This window comes from Capra hircus, chromosome 17 (assembly GCF_001704415.2).
Source record: "Capra hircus breed San Clemente chromosome 17, ASM170441v1, whole genome shotgun sequence".
NCBI lineage: Eukaryota > Metazoa > Chordata > Mammalia > Artiodactyla > Bovidae > Capra > Capra hircus.
Window position 1 is genome coordinate 18029194 of NC_030824.1, and position 16869 is coordinate 18046062.

The window sequence follows — 16869 nt, forward strand, 5'->3', positions numbered from 1 at the left end:
GAAGGAATGATGTTGAAGCTGAAACTCCAGTACTTTGGCCACCTCATGCGAAGAGTTGACTCATTGGAAAAGACCCTAATACTGGGAGGGATTCAGGGCAGGAGGAGAAGGGGACGACGGAGGATGAGATGGCTGGATGGCATCACCAACTCGATGGATGTAAGTTTGAGTGAACTCCGGGAGTTGGTGGTAGACAGGGAGGCCTGGCGTGCTGCGATTCATGGGACTGCAAAGAGTCGTACACAACTGAGCAACTGAACTGATACTGATCAATATACTTAAGAATTGTGCACTTTAAACAGGTGAATTTCAGTTACATTCATTAGATCTCAGTCAAGATGTTGCATTTTCAAATTATAGGAACCAGAACCATCTCTTTTTATATATTTATTTTTATTTATTTGACTGCACCAGGTCTTACTTGCAGCATGCAGGATCTTTTGAGTTGCAGCATGTGAACTCTTAGCTACAGCATATGGGATCTAGTTCCCTGATCAGGGATGGAACACAGGCCCCCTGCATCAGGACTGTGGAATCTTAGCCACTGGACGACCATCATCTTATCCCGTTAATTTCACAAACCAGTGCCCAGGAATCCGTTGCCAGCCGGGCAGTGGACTAGATACTGAGGATGGAAAGGTGAATGAGATTGGACCAGTCTAAAATGGGACCTTGGTGCTAAATCTGTCGTTTGGGTGGACAGTGATTAAAACTTCTGACGCGGGGATTAAAGAGATCCACCTTGGAATCCACTGATTAGAGAGGACTGTTTGTCCTTGGATTCATTTCTCCTCCCCAGTTTCGCCAAAGGGGGATAAGAATTAATACTTTATTCCGAGGGTGCTCCAAAGAAACAGATTAGCAGCTGGGAAGCGCTCAATACCTGCCGGGGCCACCACAGTAATCACCCCCAGGCGGTGATGGGTAGAGTATTGCTAACCCGGTGCAGCTGGTTCTCTAATTCCTGGCTGCGGGAAGTGTCCGCAAGCGAGAATAGTGGGTTCCAGGAGCGCCTGCGCAACCGCGCCTCCGCCGCCTGGAGCGTCCGGGCGGTTGCCTAGCAACCAGCTGGAGTGTCAAACGAGCGAGCATGGAGCCGGAGACCCGGACCTTGAGCGCCGCGGTCCGGGAGCACCTGCGACAATTGTGTCTGCACGAGTTCCCGTGCGGCACCGGCAGCTGGGTGCGGGCGCTGGCGGGGCGGCCGGGGGAGGGGCTCGGGGGTCTGGGAAACGGAGGGGACCGACCAGGGGCCAGGCCAGGGCCTAGGGACGCAGAGCGGGGCAGGGGAAGGGCTGGCTCTGGGTCCTGAGGGCGCCACCAGCCCCAGGAGTTGGTTGATAAGGAGAAGCCTGGAGAGGATGTTTGGATCTGGGCGTTTAGGGAGCGTCCTGACCTGGGGGTGGGGATGGGGGTGGACTGTGGGAACAGGGACGCTGCAGAGTAGGACGAGACAGGCCCCCACCTGTGGCCTGTGGGCGCTCACCCAGGGTAGAGGGCAGGGACCCCGCCTCAAGCAGAGCGGACCGCAGGGCAGGCACTCTTAAAGACACCAGCCTCCTTTAGGGGTGAAATATCGTCCTGAGAGCAGGTTTATAGTTAGGACCCTGCTGCGATGTGGCCAAAGGGGCTGTCCTCACCAGCTAAGTGCAGGAGGAGCATGACCTTCAGAACCAGGGGCTTCTCAAGTGTGCCAGGAAGTCCTGAGTCATGAATGGTTCCCATGGGCTTGGTGGGAAGCTTTTTGGTGTTCCTGTCCGACTCTTTGTGACCCCATGGACTGCAGCACACCAGGCTTCCCTGTCCTTCACTCTTTCCCAGAGTTTGCTCACACTCATGTTCAATAAGTCGGTGATGCCATCCAACCATCTCATCCTGTCATCCCCTTCTCCTGCCCTTAGTCTTTCCCATCATCAGGGTCTTTTCCAATGAGTCAGCTCTTTGCATCAGGTGGCCAAAGTATTGGAGCTTCAGCTTCAGCATCAGTCCTTCCAATGAATATTCAGGGCTGATTTCCTTTAGGATTGACTAGTGGGAAGCTGGGACCCCATATTCCCTTGTCAGGCTGGTCCCCATTTTCATAGAAGAGAAAACCGAGATGCTAATCAAGAAACTAACTTGTTTGATGAACAAACATTGACTGGGCCTCTACTGTGTGCCTGGCATTGTGCTGTGCTTTGGGGTTTCATAGGCAGACGTCTTTCAAGACGAAGGGGTGGAAGACAGTAAACTCAAGGACCAAAATCTTTCATCCTCCACTTATGGCATCTAAAGGGCCGGATGTTCAGCCTTTGCCGCCTCTGCTTCAGAAACCTTTCCTGGCTAAGTACCTCCCACAGATTGCCTTTTACACCTCCTGGCTTCTAAGCTCACCCTGATCGTCCTGTCTTATAGTCTATTCCATTTTAGGAGTTTCGAATCCTTGAGAGGGGATGAGTCATAAAGAGAAATTCTATTCCTCCCCCCTTCCCTTACTGCAGAATAAGTCACGATTTCTTCCTCAAACTAGCCGAGCATGGCGGGAGCTGATCCCCAGACAGGAAAAGGCCCTGAGCCCTGGGGAGGAGACGGTAGAGGATCTGCTGGGCCTAGTCCGCAGCGCCCACTCACCCTGGGCTCTGGTGGAGGGCTCAAGCGCCGAGGACCTTTTCCTGAAAGAGCTGGCCATCCAGAATCCACTGATGCTCAAAGACAGTTTCTTCTACACCTACTTCAGGTCGCTCCGGGTGGTGGACAAGGATGTGAGTGCTGGGAGTGAGCCTCAAGTACAGGGATGATGAGAGGGGAGCCATTCCCCTACGGGACTGGGTGATAAGACCTAGCCCTGCCCTCCTCCTGATTAATCTCACCAGCTTGTCCACCGAGCAGGGCTACCAAGCCCAGCAAACTTGCCCAGTTTGTTGCCGCAGAGAAGGGAGGCCTAGCCAGGATGGCCCGTAATGTCCTTGGAGCCAAAGTCAACTGAGGATTCACAGACAGGCCCCTGAAGTTTCTGGCCTGACCCTGCGGAATGTAAATTAGAGTGGTCCCTTAAGAGCACAGAGTTCACCATGCCTCTGATCCTTGCCCTCGGGAGCTGACAGTCCAGCAAGGGACACAAGACAGGGAAGCCGGAAGGGTGTCAGAGGAGGGGTGAGGCTTGAGAGGTGAGAGGCCACTGCAGGCCCTGGCAGAAGGCTGCAGGAAAGGAGCACAGGAGAGGAAGCGGGTTGGGGTGTGGGGCGGTTGCTCTCTGAGGCTGGGCACACCGTTGCTGTCCTCAAGTAGACTCCAGGGCCTCCCCGGCCACTGCAGCTCCGATCTCCCTTTCCTCCCTTCCAGGTGAGCCTGGTGGACAAAGAGCTCCTGAAATTTGTGAAGCTTGAAGAGTTGGTGCTGAGTGCTAATCAAATCAAGGAGATTGACACCACCAACCTGCCCCCAACTCTCAAGGTAAAGGAGCCCAGGTTCCATGCTGGGTCTTGGAGCCAGAGCTGCCCAGAAACTCTGCCCCTTCCTTGCCCACTCCCCAAGAGGTTTGACCATCATGTCTTGTGCTAAGGGTGGGTCCAAGGCTTTTGAAAGTTTGGCCAGATCCCTTAAAAAGTGAAACACAGGATTTCCACGTGGCTCAGAAATTCCCTTCCTAGGTATACACCCCAAAGCCTCGAAGGCAGGGACTCAGATTCCTGTACGCCAGTGTTCACTGTTCACAGTTGCCAAAAGGTGAAGACAGCCTGTGTGTTATCAGCAGATGAAGGGAGCCGCAAAATGTGGTCTGTCTACACAGTCATGAAAAGGCATGACAGGGACTTCCCTGGCAGTCCAGTGTGGAAGACTCCTTGCTTCCACCTAAGGGGGCATGGGATCGATCCCTGGTTGGGGAACTAAGATCCCTCATGCCACACAGTGTGGCAAGAAAAAAACAATGAAATGAACATGGATGACCTTGAAAACGTGATGCTGAATGAAGGAGGTCGGACACAAAAAGCCACGTATTGGATGATTATGTGAAATACATAGAAGAGGCAAATCCAGAGAGACAGAAAGTACATTAGAGGTTACTAGGGGGAGCAGGAAGGGACTGGGGAGATGTTCAGTGGGTAGATTTCTGTGTGGGGTGATGAAAAGTTTTGGAAATGGATAGTGATCATGATGGTTGTACCCTGAGTGAGTGTACTTAATGCTGCTGAATTGTCACTTAAAAAGGGTTGAAATCACAAATTTTGTTTTAATATATATAAAACCACAATGAAAAAATGGTAGGCCAGACAATATTATGAGTCTTCAGCTGAGTATATCGAAATAGTCTCAGTTTTAAATTAAATGCTGAGACTAGTAAATTTGATGGCAGAAGAGGCTCCACTGTATGTCTCAGTGCTGTGCTCAAGAAGAAAATGAGGAAGGCCTGGGAGGAGAAACACAAGAACTCTGCTATCTTTGGGTTTATTCCTTTGGTCCAGGGGCACTTTGGCTTCCCCAGGGACAACTGCCATGGATTGGGAAGTTGCCAAAATATTACAGACGTCCCTTCTCATCCTCTCCGACATTACCTCCACTCCATATTTTAAAGTTTCCTTTGCAAAAGGAAAAGAAGCTTTCTGACAGCTGCTGGAGAAATATTTTCTTCTCGAACTCTTTTTTTAAAATCACCAACCCAAAGGCTATATTTACTTTATTATCATACTTTTTACTTAATTTTTTAATACTTATTTAGTTGGCTACACTGGGTCTTAGCAGCAGCATATGGGATCTAGTTCCCTGACCAGGAATTGAACCTGGACCCCTGCACTGAGAACGTGGAGTCTTAGCCACTGGACCACCAGGGAAGTTCCTCTTCCCGGATCCTTAGAAGGGAGTCCAGGTGCGCAGAGAGAGACAAGGCCTGAGTACTTCGAAGCTCCCCTCCTAAGTTGCCCAGGGCTGAAGGAGGGGATGAACTCTGTTCTCCCTGGGCTCACAGGCTGTCTGTCTGCTCGTCTCAGGTCCTGGAACTGTACGGCAACAAGATAACTAGCATGGAGTGTCTGTGCCATCACCCGCCCCCACGGCTCCAGCACTTGGGGCTGGGCCATAACAACCTCCTGGGCCACCTGGAGAGTCTGCATGTCACCAGCGACCACTGGTAACTCGGGAGCCCCCGTGGGAAGAGGAAGGAGGGGGCTGGACATGCCGTGGGGGCCCCTCTAAGCTGATGACTTGGGGAACTCAGCTTTGCTCTTTTCTGTAATAACTCCTGGTTGGCTGCTAAGTCCAGACCTAGGGTTTTTTTCTCTGACCCCATAAACCAAAAATCCCACTGAGGTCCAGGGAAGGGCACCAAGAGCCAATGAGAGTGAGCGGACCTTTTGCTTTGAGGACATGCTTCCAATTCAGGATTCCTCTTGCTGTTTGGGCCAGTGAATTCTTGGTTCTGAGGGCCGTCCTGCAGCTCCCTGGCCTCCACCCATCAGAGGCCAGGAGCGTCCACCCCAGACCTGCTGTGACAACCCAAAGTGCCACATGGCCACCGGGGGGCAAAGCCATCCCCCCCACCTGCGAGCCGCTGCCCTACAGACAAGCCTGCTCTGACTTTGTCTCCTTGGTGGGTGAGCAGTGGTCAATCTGAGACGTCTGAGGGCAGCAGAGACCACCCGTGAAAGCCTATCAGAGGAGGGACTTCCTCGGCAGTCCAGTGGTTAGGACTTTGCCTTCCAATGCAGGGCGTTGCAGGTTCAATCCCTGGTCAGGGAGCTAAGATTCCACGTGCCTTGGGGCTGATAACCCCTAAAACATAAAACAGAAACAACATTGTAACATATTCACTACAGACTTTAAAAATGATCCACATTAAAAAAGACAAAAAAGACCCTCCCTCAGAGGAAGCTGGGCCAGAGAGGCCTGTCAAGTCCTCTGTGAGGATTCCTGGGGCCCAGCATCCCAGGCAGACCTCCCTGGGCTGAGGTTCACGACAATTCTTTCCTCACAGCCCAGGAAGGCCTCAAGGAGCAGGGCAGCTTTCCCAGGTGGCCTGGGAACGTGCTCGTGGAAGGCCTGTCTCTGACCCTAATTTCCTCCTCCTCCTCTTTCTCTATCTTGACAAAGCTGCCTCTGCACAGCCTCGACCACGCACAATTCCAATCCCTGACTTCCACTGGCCTCCGTTGTCAGGGAGGCTACGGGGCACAGGAAGAGAACACACACTTTGGGTTGTGTGTGACAGCTGAGTTCAGAACTCTGCCAGAGTTCTAGGCATTCTGGTTATTTTTTATTAATTTATTCATCTAAAATTTTTGGCCACATGGCATGTAGGATCTTAGTTCCCCAACCAGGGACCAAACCCGCACTCCCTGCTGTGGAACCGTGGAGTGTTAACCACTGAACCTCCAGGGACGTCCCTTAAGTGTTCTGGTCTCTGATTTGGGAAACAGGCTTATGATAACATCACCTGCTTGATGCTGAGTGTGGACTTCATAGAAACATGTATGTGTGAAAGCGCCATCTTTTGCTGTTTTGAATTCAAAAGGAGGGTACACATCCTGCGAATCCATCTTTCTGATGCTTCCACCAGTTCTCCTGAAGGAGGCTGGTATTGGGCAAAAGCTGTGTGCTGGTCCAAACGAAGTGTTCTTCTCAGGTATTTCTGTGACTGGCTGGTCAACATCAGGGCAGGATGAGAGGAGGAAAGAAGGGCAGGAAAGGACAGGAATTTCCTCCCTAACTGGAGGAAATTAGGGTCAGAGACAGGCCTTCCAAGAGCACGTTCCCAGGCCACCTGGGAAAGCTGCCCTGAGGCTGGAGATGGTCACGTGTGATGGCGGGATTGTGCTGATGAGGTGTCCCCTTGTGAACTGTTGTTGTTGCCGCTGCTCTCAGGGCTGGAATCCATTCACTTTCTGGTTTGCACAGTAGGGAGGCCTGCCACCGGGTGGAAGGTACAGGGTGCCTCCTCTGTTCCTAGCAGCTGGTTCTTCTTGTGCCCCAAGAAACAAACCAGGGACTTCCCTGGCAGTCCAGTGGCTAAGACTCCACACTCCCAAAGCAGGGGGCCTGGGTTTGATTCTTGGTCAGGGAAGTAAATTCCACACCCACGACCGAGACCTGGTGCAGTCAAATAAATAAGTAAATATTAAAAAAAAAAAAGGAACAAACCAGACTGCTTCCCACAGTCATGGCCTGGTCTGACTCTGGGGCACTTCTTCCAGCTTCTAGACCCTTCAAGCCTCACACCCTCTCTTCCCAGGCCCCCCTGTTTGTCGGGCTCTCCTACCCACCCCCACGGCCCCTCCGTACAGAGGCCTGCCTCCACCTTCCTCGCCAGTCTGTCCATCTCTGCTGAGTACCTTCTAGATGTCTGGGAGATAGCCGGATGGTTAGCTGAGAAGAGGTCTATACACATACAAGTTGAGTGGAGGCAGGATGTGACGGCCACCTCTGTGCACAGAAACAGCAAGGGGGTCGGGGGAACCGGGGGCTCCATCCGGACAGGAGGCTAGCTCGGATCAAGAGCAGCTTGAGGCCTGAGTGTCAGGGAGGGCCACAGTCTCCCATCCCGCCCTCAGCACCAGGCCTTGTCCAGCCGTGACTTGGGGTGCTGGGGGTGCTAGCGGAGGCAGGCGCAGCGTCATGACTGCGGCTGCCTGTCCCCACCGCTCTGCTCACCTGGCCTCATGCTCCTGGGCTGTGCCGCTCGCCTTTCAGGCCCAACCTCGTCTCCCTGGACCTGAGCTTCAACAACCTGATGGACCTGCACAGCATGGTGGCCGGCCTGCAGACACTGCAGCACCTGAGGCTGCTGCTCCTCCAGGGCAATCCACTGGCCCTGGTGCCCCACTACCGGGGCTTCACCATCGACAGCCTGGCCAGGCTCTGTGTGCTGGATGACATCACCGTGGCGTCCAGCGAGAAGCATCTCTTCCGGGGGCTCAGCCACAGTGAGGGTGAGGGGGCCAAGGCGCAGGGCTTGGGGGAATTGTTGAGGGCTCCCCGGCCCAACCACCTCCCTACTGGGTGCACATGTCTTGTTTGTCACCCAGCTCGGCTGACTCAGACCCTGGTCAGGTGTAACTCACTTTCTTGGGCAGAGTTCTCTGCCAGATTTTGATCCGCGTGATTGAGATTTGGGGACAGAAATGGTAGGGGGTTGGGAGTCCCTTCCCTTCCTTCCAAGACAAATGGGAAACATTCTTTAAATCAGCTTCTTGGCTTGCTGGTGGCTTGAAATCACCTCTTGTGGCTGTACCAGAGTCTTCTCAAGGTCAGGGTGATGATACAGGGTATAACAGCTCTGCTCTCTGCCTGTCAGGCACCGGCTAAAGTCACATAGCCTCAATCTGCAAGGATCCTGCAAAGCAGTTCCTGTCGTTTCTATTATACAGATCAGGAAAACAAGGCTGAAGAGGGGCGTCTTGCCCAAAGGAAAGTGAAAGTGTCAGTCACACAGTCATGTTTTGACTCTTTGTGACCCCATGGGCTGTAACATCTGTCCTTGGACTTCTCCAGGCAAGGATACTGGAGTGGGTAGCCATTCCCATCTCCAGGGGATCTTCCTGACCCAGGGATCGAACCCATTGCAGGCGGATTTTTTACTGTTCAAGCCACCAGGGAAGCCCCTGAGACTTACCCCAGTTCCCTGCATGTTGAACTTGGCAGCGCTGGGACATGAACCCAAGTCTGCAAAGTGAGGCTCAGCCCAGCTCAGAGCAGGAGGCAGGAGGCAGGAGGCGTGCTCACCTGGCCTCCTTTGCTCTCTGTCCATCTCATCCCTCGGTTCCCCTCACCCCTGCCTGTTCCCTCCTGCAGATCTCCTGGCGCCTGAGGCGCAGATATTGGTGACTGTTGGAAACCTCCGAGGGGTGCTGGACTCCTCGGTCTTGGACCCAGAACCAGGGCCCCAAGGCCCTTTCATCACTTACAATTACTATGTGACGTACGATTTTGTAGAAGACGAAGAAGGCGAGGGAAGCCAATACAGCGGAGTCCTGGCTGAGGTGGGTGCCTGGGGCAGCTCTGCCCTTGGGCTCTCAGGGTCCCCTGTGCAGACAGGATGGCTTTAGGGAAACCAGGAAACCCCTTAGCATGGATCTTTCCAATGCATACCCTCCTCTGAACAGGAAGGCAGCTTCTGCTCAGCCCCTTTCTTGAAGCTGGTGTTGCTGGCTTGCTCAGTCGCTTCAGCCGTGTCCAACTCTTTGCGATCCCCTGGACTGTAGCCTCCGGGCTCCTCTGTCCCTGGGATTGTCCCAGCAAGAATACTGGAGTGGGGTGCCATCTCCTCCTCCAGGGGATCTTCCCGACCCAGGGATCGAACCCACATCTCTTATGTCTCCTGCAAGTGGGTTCGTTACCACTAGCACCACCTGGGAAGCCCCTTGAAGCTGGAGTGATTCTCAGTCATGCTCACCCCTTCGTCATCCCCCTTGAAAGAGAAGCAAAGGACCTAACAAGGAAGCAGCCCAGATTCTGAGGACTAGGCTGCTGGCCTCCCGACCCTGTCCTCCAACTCCCCCTGTACCTCCCTTCTCCCTTCCCATCACAAGAAAACCCAACAGTGTCATCCGACTAGGAGAAATGTGAGGGTTTCCTAAGGTGTGAAGAAATTGTTACTGTTTTTACTCTTTATTATTATTATTCATTTATTTATTTGTCTGTGCCGGGTCTTAGTTGCAGAATGTTAGACCTTCCATCTTTGCTGTGGCATGCAGGATCTTTAGTTGTGGTGTGTGGGATCTAGTTCCCAGGGATTAAAGCCAGGCCCTCTGCGTTGGGAGCTCGGAGTCTTAGCCACTGAACATCCAGGGAAGTCCCTGTCTTTACTCTTAACATAGAACTTTCAGAAGAATCAAGACTGGGTGTTTTCTTTGTTTGCTTGGTTGGTTTTTAACTTCTTGCCCTCTAAGGCCATGCGTTTCTTTGCTTCACATCCATCAAGCACAGGTGCCCATTCGCACCATGTGCGCGTCATGTTGGGCGTGAGCTCTGAGGCCGGCAGTCTTGAATGTATTTTCACGTCTTTGACAGATCATCAAGCCCCCTTCCAGCTTGGAACAGCTGGGTGAGGACATTCTGGAAGAAATCATCGAAGACATAGAAGAGTCCTCGGAGTCAGGGCTGGCCTCCCTGTCTGAGTTGGGGGAGATGGAGGAGTCCATCGTCTCTGGCGCTTCCGAGCCGTTGCCACAGTCCATAGGCTCTGCAGAAGAGCTGGCCAAGCTGCGGCCGCTCCTGGATCCCCGGCTCTGCCCATCCCCGGGGTAAGGATGCTCACGTGGCTGGGGGCCAGGCCCAGACCACACTGGGTGTTTACTGTTTTCTGTGCCCCCATCCCTCCTGGCCTTCTGTCCCTGGCTTTGCTGATCTTCTCAAAGCCCTCCCCGGATGGCACAGCCCGCCACCATGTGGCCTCTCTGCTCCCAAGGACAGTGCTCTTCAGCACGGTGCCCAAGCCCTGGTCTGACGTCATCCCCTGCAACTACGAGCTGCAGCACACGCTGAAGGACCTGGTGCCGCTCAAGGCCTTCCTGCTCTCAGGGACCACGGTCACCGTCGTGGAGGAGAAGGTGGGTGCCAGCGTTCTCCAGGCTTCATACGCTGCCCCTGTCTCCTGTGCTCTGCTTTTCTGTCGGGTATCTGTAGCCCTGCGCCCTCATTGGTGAGGTCTCTGTGCTTTTCCGGAAAGATCCCCGCTAGCCCCCTCCCCGCCTCCACTCCCTAGATTCTCTCCTGGCCTGTGGAGCAGCCGCCTTCCTCAGACAGTCCCTTGGCTGCTAAGAAGGGCAAAGGAGAGAAGGACAAGAAGGAGAAGGAGAAAGACAAGAAAGACAAGAAGGGCAAAGACAAGGCAGACAAAGGGGAGAAAGAACCCCCCAAGGTACCTCCAGGTGGGGGCGGTGGCCTGAGTGGTGGGAGATGCTCCTGGCCCCCTGCCCACCCCGTCCACCCACCTGGCCTCTCCCCACAGGCACAAAAGGGGAGCAAGAAGCAGAAGGAGCTTCCTAAGGAGATGCACCAGGACCCGCCCATCCTGCGGGTGCTGGGCAGCAGCCCAGTGGTGCTAGAGGCCCTGCTGGCGGGGGAGTCGTTTGTGTCTACCGTGTGCAACTTTGGGGTGATCCGGACCTTGGAAGCTGACCGGCTGACACTTAACAGGGTATAACGGCCCCCACACACCCCTCCCCAGCCCACAGATGCCTGGGGGGGAGGGGAGGGAGGGAGGTGGGTTGGGGAAGGGGGAGTAGAACCACAAGAGGGTGGGGGTGGGGCATGCAACAAAGGTCATCTGCCCGATGGGTGGTCTTCTCGAGTTTGAAGGGCCAGGCTAGCAGGCAGGCCAGGCAGCTCCTCCTCCGGAGACCCCTGCCTCAACCCCCTGGTCTAAGAGGGACCCTGGCCAGGGAGCTCTCACCCGCTAGCGTCTGGACCCAGCTCTCCCCCGGTACCCCCCTACTCCAGTGAGGAACCTATTCTGTGGTTCTCTCTCTCAGGATGCAAAGAAGAATAAGAAAGGTAAAAAAGGTAGGTGCCGATGAGGGGCAGAGGGCAGGGAGGCTTTGCCGAGGACCAGCTCTGGTCCATTAGGGTTGCCGTAAGTTGCCCCAGGGCAGGTGGCAAGTGAACACCAGACATTGCTTTCCAGCTGCACTGGAGGGGAAGTCCAAGACCAAGATGCCAGCAGCACCAGGTGACAGCCCTTGGCCTGGTTGGCACCTTCTCCCTGGGTCCTCACCTGGTGGGAGAGGGGCCAGCACCAACCACCCCCCCACCCTCATGACATAATCACCTTCCAAAGGCCCCACCTCCCAACAGCATCACCCTGGGGGGCTGGGATTTCCACACGGGAGTTTGGGGAAGGGCACAAATATGGCAGGACTCCCTGAGGGCTCAGCCTGACTGGGGTCTGAAGGGATGGGAGGATGGAGAGTCGTATTTTCCACCCGATGGGAGGGCCACGCCTACCTTGAGGACCAAGCCCTGAGTCTTCCCTGTGGCCCTGTGCACAGGGGCCTGCCCCGGGCAGGACAGGGGTCCTGGGGCGGGGCAGGACGGAGTGGGGAGGGGAGGCTTGGGTTCGGGGGTCCAGTGTCCTTCCGGCTCAGCGGTAATCCTGCTCCTGCACAGCATGCTAAGTTGCTCAGTCGTCTCTGAATCTTTGCGACCCCGTGGACTGTGCCCCGCCAGGCTCCTCTGTCCGTGGGGATTCTCCAGGCAAGAATACTTGACCCTCCTCCAAGGGCTCTTCCCCACCCAGGGACTGAACTGGTGCCTTATGTCTCCTGCATTGGCAGGCAGGTCCTTTCACCATGTGAGCCCTACCTGGGAAGCTCCTGCAGGGCATTAGCTCTTCTTTGCTGTATGAGGATCTCGGGCTTGTTGTGTGGGCAGTGGCAGCATTGGAATAGGCAAGTTTTAGATTTAACTTTTAGAACTGTTTGGCTTACGGGGAAAGATGGAAGACATTGCTCAGTTGGGAGACTGCTGCAAAAGTCTAGGTAAGATCATAGCAGTGCTGTTAGCAGCAGGCAATGTGGAAACAGCCCAGATGACCATCAGTGGATGAACTGGATAACCAAAATGTGATCTACCCATACGGTGGGATTTTTCAGAGAAAAAAATTACTTGCTGTGCCAGGGCTTAGTTGTGGCAGTCCAGTTCTTTAGTTGCAGCGTGCATGATCTTTAGCTGTGGGACTTGAGACCTTTTAGCTGTGGCATGTGGGATCCAGTTCCCTGACCAGGGATCGAACCTGGGCTCCCTGCATTGAGAGCTCAGACTCGTCTTCGCCACTGGACCACCAGAGAAGTCCCCATACAATTATTCCATCATGAAAAGGAATGAATCCCTGACACATCCAACTCCATGGGTAAAGCTTGAAAACTCAGTGCTGAGGGCAAGAAGCCAGACACAAAAGACTGCGCAGTGTGTGATTCCATGTTATATGAAATGTCGAGATTAGTCAAGTCCATAGAGACAGAGAGTAGATCAGTGGTTGCCTGGAAGTGGGAGAGGGGAAAGGGGTGTGACTGCCTAATGGGTTTCCATCTGGGGTGATGAAAACGTTCTGGAATTAGTGGTGATGGTTGCACAACATTGTAAATTTACTAAAAGTCACCGAACTGTATGCTTTTAAATGGTTTAAATGTTTTGAATTTTATGAGAATTTTCTCTTGCTGGAAAAAAAAGTCACCTTAAAAAAAAAAAGAAGCACTTAAGGCAAGAATCAGAGCCTGGACTTAGGAATGGGTGGTGAGGATGGTGTGGAGAAGACGGAGCAGAGAGCCATGAGGAAGAAGGAACAGGCCGACTTGGTGACTGGGGAGCAGGTGCAAGCGCAGGCGGGACTTCTGCCAGGCAGTGACTGGGGCCTGGCGGTGCGGGGGGCGGCGGGAAGATGAGCTCAGCTTTGGGGACGTGAAGTTTGAGAAGTTGAGTCGAGTGTGCATCCAGAGTCCCCATGGTCGACTGTGCTGCTGAGCTGCCTCCTCTTCTCTGACTCCATCTCCTCTGCCCTGGTCAGACCGCCTGGTGGTCTTCACTCAGAATGCCTGCAGTTTCCTTAGCCTGCACGGGGCATGTCTACTCAGAGGACTTACTGCACACTTCCCACTCACTCCGCTGCTGCTTCCTAGGTCAGTCAGCTTCCGTGACCCTTCTCCAGGGAAGCTGATCGTCTGGTTGGGGTTAGGCCCTTTATATTCTTCACAACATCCTGTGTTTTCCTTTACAGGAAATCACAATGATCACAGGTATCACAATGATAGCTACATAGATGTGAATCTGTGTAGGTGCTTAATTTTTTAAATTTTATTTATTTATGGCTGCACCAGGTCTTCATGCTGCACGCAGGCTTTCTCTAGGGGCGGTGAATGGGGGCTACTCTCTAGGAGCAGTGCAAGGGCCTCTCACTGCAGGGGCTTCTCGTTGCAGAGCACGGGTTCTAGAGTGCGAGCTCAGTAGTTGCAGCACACGGGCTTAGTTGTCCCGCAGCACGTGAGATCTTGGGCTTCCCTAGCGGATCAGATGGTAAAGAATCTGCCTGCAATGTGGGAGACCTGAGTTCGATCCCTGGGTTAGGAAAATTCCTTGGAGGAGGGCATGGCAACTCACTCCCGTATTCTTGCCTGGAGAACCCATGGATAGAGGAGCGCCAGGTGGACGCAAAGAGTCCATGGGGTCGCAAAGAGTTGGACGTGACTGAGTAACTAACATACACACACACACATATGTACACACGAGTAAGCTCCAGGAGGGCAGGAGCTATGCTTGTATCCTTTAAAGCCACACAATCTCCAGCTCCCAGCACATCGATTGAATGAATGAACCAGCTTCTAGGTGGTGTTTAAAGCCATGAAAATATGAGCTTATTGATAGGAAAGGGTTGAGCCCAGTACCCTGGGAAACACTACAGATTCTGAGCAGGAAGAGAAAGCAAGACCTGAAAGGGTCAGACTTAACTGTGTCCTAAAACAAAACCTAAGGATGTTGATAGGAATACAGAAATAGCCAAGCCAAGGTGAGGTAGCCAGCCACTCAAGGTAAGTTCACAATGTCTGCCACCCAGTGAGAAATTATCAGGCATGTAAAAAAGCAAGACAGTTCAGTATATAATGAAACTGAATCAATTATAATTGACTCAGCAATGACATATATGATAGAATTCATAGACAAGGACATTAAATCCATCTTTATCATTATATTCCATACAGCCAAGAAGCTAGAGGAAAGATTGACCATGTTACATAGTGACATGGAAGATAAATCAGAATTTTAGAGATGAAAACCACAGTATCACTTGAAAAATGTACTCGGTGGGATTAATGGCAGATTAGACAATGCAGAAGGAAGACTGAGGAAACTAACCTGAAGCAGTAAAAACTATCCAGAGTTAAACTCAGAGAGAAAAATGGCCGGAAAAAGAATGAACAGAGCATTAGTGATCAGTGACATAAATTCAAAGGAAATCACATCCACAGAGTGGGAGCCCCCAAAGGAGAGTGGGAAGGGAAGACAGAAATTTAAGTTGATAGTTTTCAAATGTGAGTGTTTAAATGGCCACTGTTCTGCTGCTGTCCTCTGGTTTGCTTTTTTTTTTTTTCTGATGATAAATCTGATGTCATCTTTATCTTTGTTCCTCTGTATATATTCTGTCCTTTTTTTTCTATCTCTCTTTAAGCTTTAAAAGTTTTCTCTTTATCACTAATTGTAGGCAATTGTATTGTTAAGCCCTGGGATTAAAATGAGCTTAAAGAAAGCTTTTACTTTTTACATTTTTGCTGATTTCTTTAATGTCTGGCTTAACTGAGAAGCCACATATGCAGAGGTGCTTCTGCAGTGAGTCTGTGTGATGTTTGCTGTAGTTAATGTGTGAAGAAAATAGATTCTCACATGGACATGCAACTGGAAAAGAGGGAAATACCTTAATAGACTTTAAAATAATTGTGGATATTCTTTGACATTACATCAGGCTTGACAACCAGTAGTTTTTAAAAGAAGGTTGTTACAACGTGGAAACAATCTATATGGATGAAGTTTTTCATAATAAGTTATGTTAAATTCATTAGTCTACATTGCCTTTAAAAAAAAAACACTGCATTTTGAACATCTGTCTTACTCATGAACAACTGCTAACATCTGGTCATTGTTTTTTGTGAAATATTGGTTCACTGAGTTACACATATTTTCCAACTGTTCACATGTTTCTTTATCCATTATCTCCAAATGGATTTCTTTATCATCAAACCTATCATTTGAAAAGTCTTCCAGTATTGAAAAACTGTTAAGTTCATGGTGGCAGATACAATGTTACAAAGTTCTACCTGAAAGTGCAAATGTTATAAATGTATTTATCCAAATGCTTTCAGATGTTTTGCCTGGAGTGCCAGGCTTGCTTCATTCGTTTTTTAGAAAATATTTTCCAAATATTCATGCTGAAATAGCCGTATTTTAAATATATATATATATATAGAGATTTGGCTGCCCCTGGTCATGAGGGATTTAGTTCCCTGACCAGAAATGGACCTGGCCCCTTGCATTGGGAGCGTGGGGCCCTAGCCACTGGGCCCGCCAAAGAAGTGCAGAAATAACCATATTTTGTCAGCCTTCTTTCAAGTGAAAAAGATGTCTGAAGAAAAAGCAGCCAGTTCATCTTGTAACTCAAATTGAAGCTTGTTGAATGACTTGATTAGATGTGATTTATGCCTTATTACGGTTAAGACCCCAGGGCAATTCTGAAACCGTGCTGGCCTGGGGACCCAGGTCAGGTTTGCATTTTGGGGACGGAGTCGCCCGGGTCTGCCGTGCACCGCCAATCCGCTCATCGCTCCGGATTCACATTTTCATATTCCCTCAGACGTAAAATCTTTGGTTTCAGTGTTCGAAAGTGACTATCAGCCCGAGCCCTTGACGGTGGAGATCCAGATCCAGCTGATCCAGTGGCGCTCGACGGAGGAGGCACTCCGGGGCCTCGTCATATAGGGCGGGATTAAAGGTGGTTCTGACCCCGCGACTGTCCGGCCTGCTGGTTCTGACACCGGTCTGTCCAGCCGCCGCCGTGCGTCCGGGGAGCGGGGTGCTGGCCAGGAGGAACGGGGAATGCTGGCTAGGGAGGAGCAGGCGGCTAGCAGCGGGGTTGGGGCGGCTGGCCAGGGAGGAACGGCGTTGGGGGTAGGGGGTGGCCTCGGGGAGGGGAAGAGGGGGTTGCTGGCCGGGGGAGCTGGGGTGGGGAGGAGCCGGGAACTGGAAGCGGGTGCCTGGCGGGGGAGAGCCAGGGAGAGCCGGGGAGGACCTCCTGGCCGGCAGGTGCGTGGGGTGGGAGGGGCCCCGCCCTCCAGAAGCCCCGCCCCAGAAGCCCCGCCCCCAGAAGCCCCGCCCCCAAGCCCGACCTCCGCGGCTGGGGAGGCGGCGGTGCGCGGGGTT

General features: G+C 52.4%; 1 protein-coding gene across 1 annotated transcript; it reads left to right on the forward strand.

Moving 5' to 3' along the window:
* LRRC43 (leucine rich repeat containing 43) lies at window positions 1091–16545 on the forward strand. Its single transcript, XM_018061202.1, has 13 exons — window positions 1091–1183; window positions 2481–2741; window positions 3322–3432; window positions 4965–5104; window positions 7660–7898; window positions 8761–8948; window positions 9979–10211; window positions 10376–10517; window positions 10673–10828; window positions 10919–11107; window positions 11442–11472; window positions 13192–13325; window positions 16210–16545. The coding sequence occupies exons 1-13, from the start codon at window positions 1091–1093 to the stop codon at window positions 16426–16428; spliced, it is 2136 nt and encodes a 711-aa protein (XP_017916691.1). The 3' UTR covers window positions 16429–16545.